This window comes from Brassica oleracea, chromosome C2 (genome assembly GCF_000695525.1).
Source record: "Brassica oleracea var. oleracea cultivar TO1000 chromosome C2, BOL, whole genome shotgun sequence".
Classification (NCBI taxonomy): Eukaryota; Viridiplantae; Streptophyta; class Magnoliopsida; order Brassicales; family Brassicaceae; genus Brassica; species Brassica oleracea.
In genome coordinates, this window is record NC_027749.1 from 15,117,720 (window position 1) to 15,120,264 (window position 2,545).

The 2,545-nt window shown below is 37.1% G+C and overlaps 1 protein-coding gene across 1 annotated transcript; it reads right to left on the minus strand.

Annotated features, from left to right (window-relative positions):
• Nucleotides 1-1,049, minus strand: LOC106324936. The gene has a single exon (XM_013762942.1). The coding sequence runs from the start codon at nucleotides 972-974 to the stop codon at nucleotides 207-209; it is 768 nt and encodes a 255-aa protein (XP_013618396.1). The 5' UTR covers nucleotides 975-1,049; the 3' UTR covers nucleotides 1-206.
• Between the last annotated feature and the right edge of the window lie 1,496 nt (nucleotides 1,050-2,545).

Genomic DNA, 2,545 nt, shown 5'->3' on the forward strand with positions numbered 1-2,545 from the left:
ATGTCACAAGACTCGCAACCGAGTTAGAATAAATTCAATATTTTCTTGTCATTTTGTTCCCCGAAGAGATATTAAATTTAAAAAAGATGTACGTATTTACTGAAACTGGAAGAAAATACACAGCTAGTTCAACAAATACAGAAACATGAAAATGTACGAATTTTGAACAAATTGTTCAAATCTTTCTATCCTAATAACCACTAAAGTTAGCGACTACGGGTCTGAGTGGTCTTGCCACTTGCTGCCGAACTGAGGAGAGCCTCGGCCGCCGCCGCAACCTTAACTGTTCTCCGGCTAGCTTTAGAAGCCCGTAAATCCACATCATCGCTTCTCCCACAAACCGTAGACACTGGACCCATAACAATCAGTCCCTTCCACAAACTTCTTTTGCTCACTTTTTTCATGGAATTCTTGTTATCAATTTTTCTACTACTATTAGTATTCTTATCATAGCCATTTCTCTTTAACATACCATGATCATCACAAACACAATCATGATTATGATTATCGTCGTTCAGCATGAAAGCACTGCTCAAACTCACGGATAAACCAGGATCATCCAAATTAAGCCTTTTTGATATGTTCTTGTTCTCGTAAGTGTCAAGTAGACGAGAGTATTGGGTTTCTTGATCCTCTTGGTAATGGAAATTTGTGTACCAAAGCGAAGACTTAGAAACCCTATTCTCGGCTAAAACCTTGTTGTCAGAGAGGATCATGTTCTTTGTAGCTTCGATCTTGTACCGCGAAGGTCGAGGTGTTCTCGGTGCTCTTGTTATCTCAAACTCTCTCATAATCGGTTTGCCTTCCTTCCTTTGATACCAAGCCCACGCCGCCGCCTTCACCACCGCCAAATCATCTCCTCCTCCGCCTCCATAAACTATCATCGGACGTTTCTTCTTCCTCCTCTTGCTGTTGTTAACATTGTTCTCGGACATGGATGAGGAAGATATGTAGTAGTTGGCGAGTGGGAGCATTGTGATAATGGTTTGTGGAATTAGAGTATGTCACATTTGGGTGATTCATGTTAAATAATGGCAAAAGGAAATGCTAAGAAATATTATTGAGTAACATATTTCATTTTTTTGTGTGTATATTAAATAAAATTAGAGAAAGTAGGTGTGTTGGTCTTTCTTTAAGGTCCACCAGTGGATACGGAAATCTAAATAATTCCACAGGGAAAATGTTATTTTTATTTTGTGTTAGTTGGAATTGGATGTACATAGTGTATATCCAACGTATCACCATCGGTCCCTCTACGCATATTTATTATCGTGGATTAATATATATATATCAATAAAGCATGGATGATGAAACTTTAAGTCCATGTTCTGGAATACAAAAGTAGAATCTTTACAACAGTAATCCAAAGTGGAAAAGTGGTCATTGCGAAAGAAAGAATAAGTGGTTACATATAAGAATTCAAATTTCCAATTGTACTTCATTTTGTAAAGATTATCTTTAACTATTCTATCATAATCAGTCGGATCCATTTATCCTTTGACAAAGAATTACGCGGATTGTCTTATCTTCCTCAAAGAACGAAGACAATCCAAGATTTTTTTTTATAAGACAACTTGGCTTATTGTGGGGATAGGTGTTGTTGTAGACGTACGTGGATGAAATGCCTATCTTTAACAGCTTTCTGACGGTTTGACAAAAAAAGAAAAAAAACAGCTTTCTGACGCAATTCAATGCCAAGACCATCTATCCTGTCCCCAAATCCCATATGGAGGGGGATGAATATGGAGGTGGTATTTGCCTAACCAAATGTTTTCTAAATAACTAATTTCTAAGGTGAAAGTGTTCTTGATACAAGATCATAAACTGACCTTAACCCAACCACCCAAATTCTAATCATAAAGAATTAAAGATGGCTCCAAGGACCATCCGAAAAGGATTTATGAGAAAGTTTCAACCAGTCAATTGTGGTTCTCCTGACTTGACCAACCAGCTTAGACAATCTAACCATCCGGCTAAACCAGGTCATTCTCAATCAGAAGACAATCCGACCAAAAGTCTAATAGTTAAAAAGAACATAATTTTTATTCTCAATAATGAAATGATTATAATATTCAAATGTTATAAAAAGAACTGAAATTTTATTGTATCGCGGAAATTTAAACAAAGCAAAATTTTATACCCGTACGAAGAAGATAACACTGGAATAGAGAGAGATTTTATTATAAGGGAGAAGAGATTGTGTTTTTGAGATGGTGTGTTATAAACGATCGAAACGATCGTTTATATAGAAATTAAAAAGTGGAAGTTACTGTGTAAATAGTGACAGTGAGCCCCATATTTGTTCACAAACTCAACAATTGAGGCGCTGCCATATTTGACGTTTGTAACACTCCCCCTTGGGGACCGGTGTCACTATCGTCTTTTGCTTAACGTCTATGTTGCCTCGTTAAAAACCTTTCTAGGAAAACCCAATGGGAAAAACCATAGTAAGGTAAAAAGAGTAGAACTACGTAAGCTCCCCCTCGAATGAGCAGTCATAGATCCTTCTGATGGCGCATTCCAATGTTATGGACATGTTTTCTGA

Coding starts and splice junctions, on each gene's coding strand:
- LOC106324936 (XM_013762942.1), bottom strand. CDS start 974: ATGCTCCCACTCGCCAACTACTACATATCTTCCTCATCCATGTCCGAG.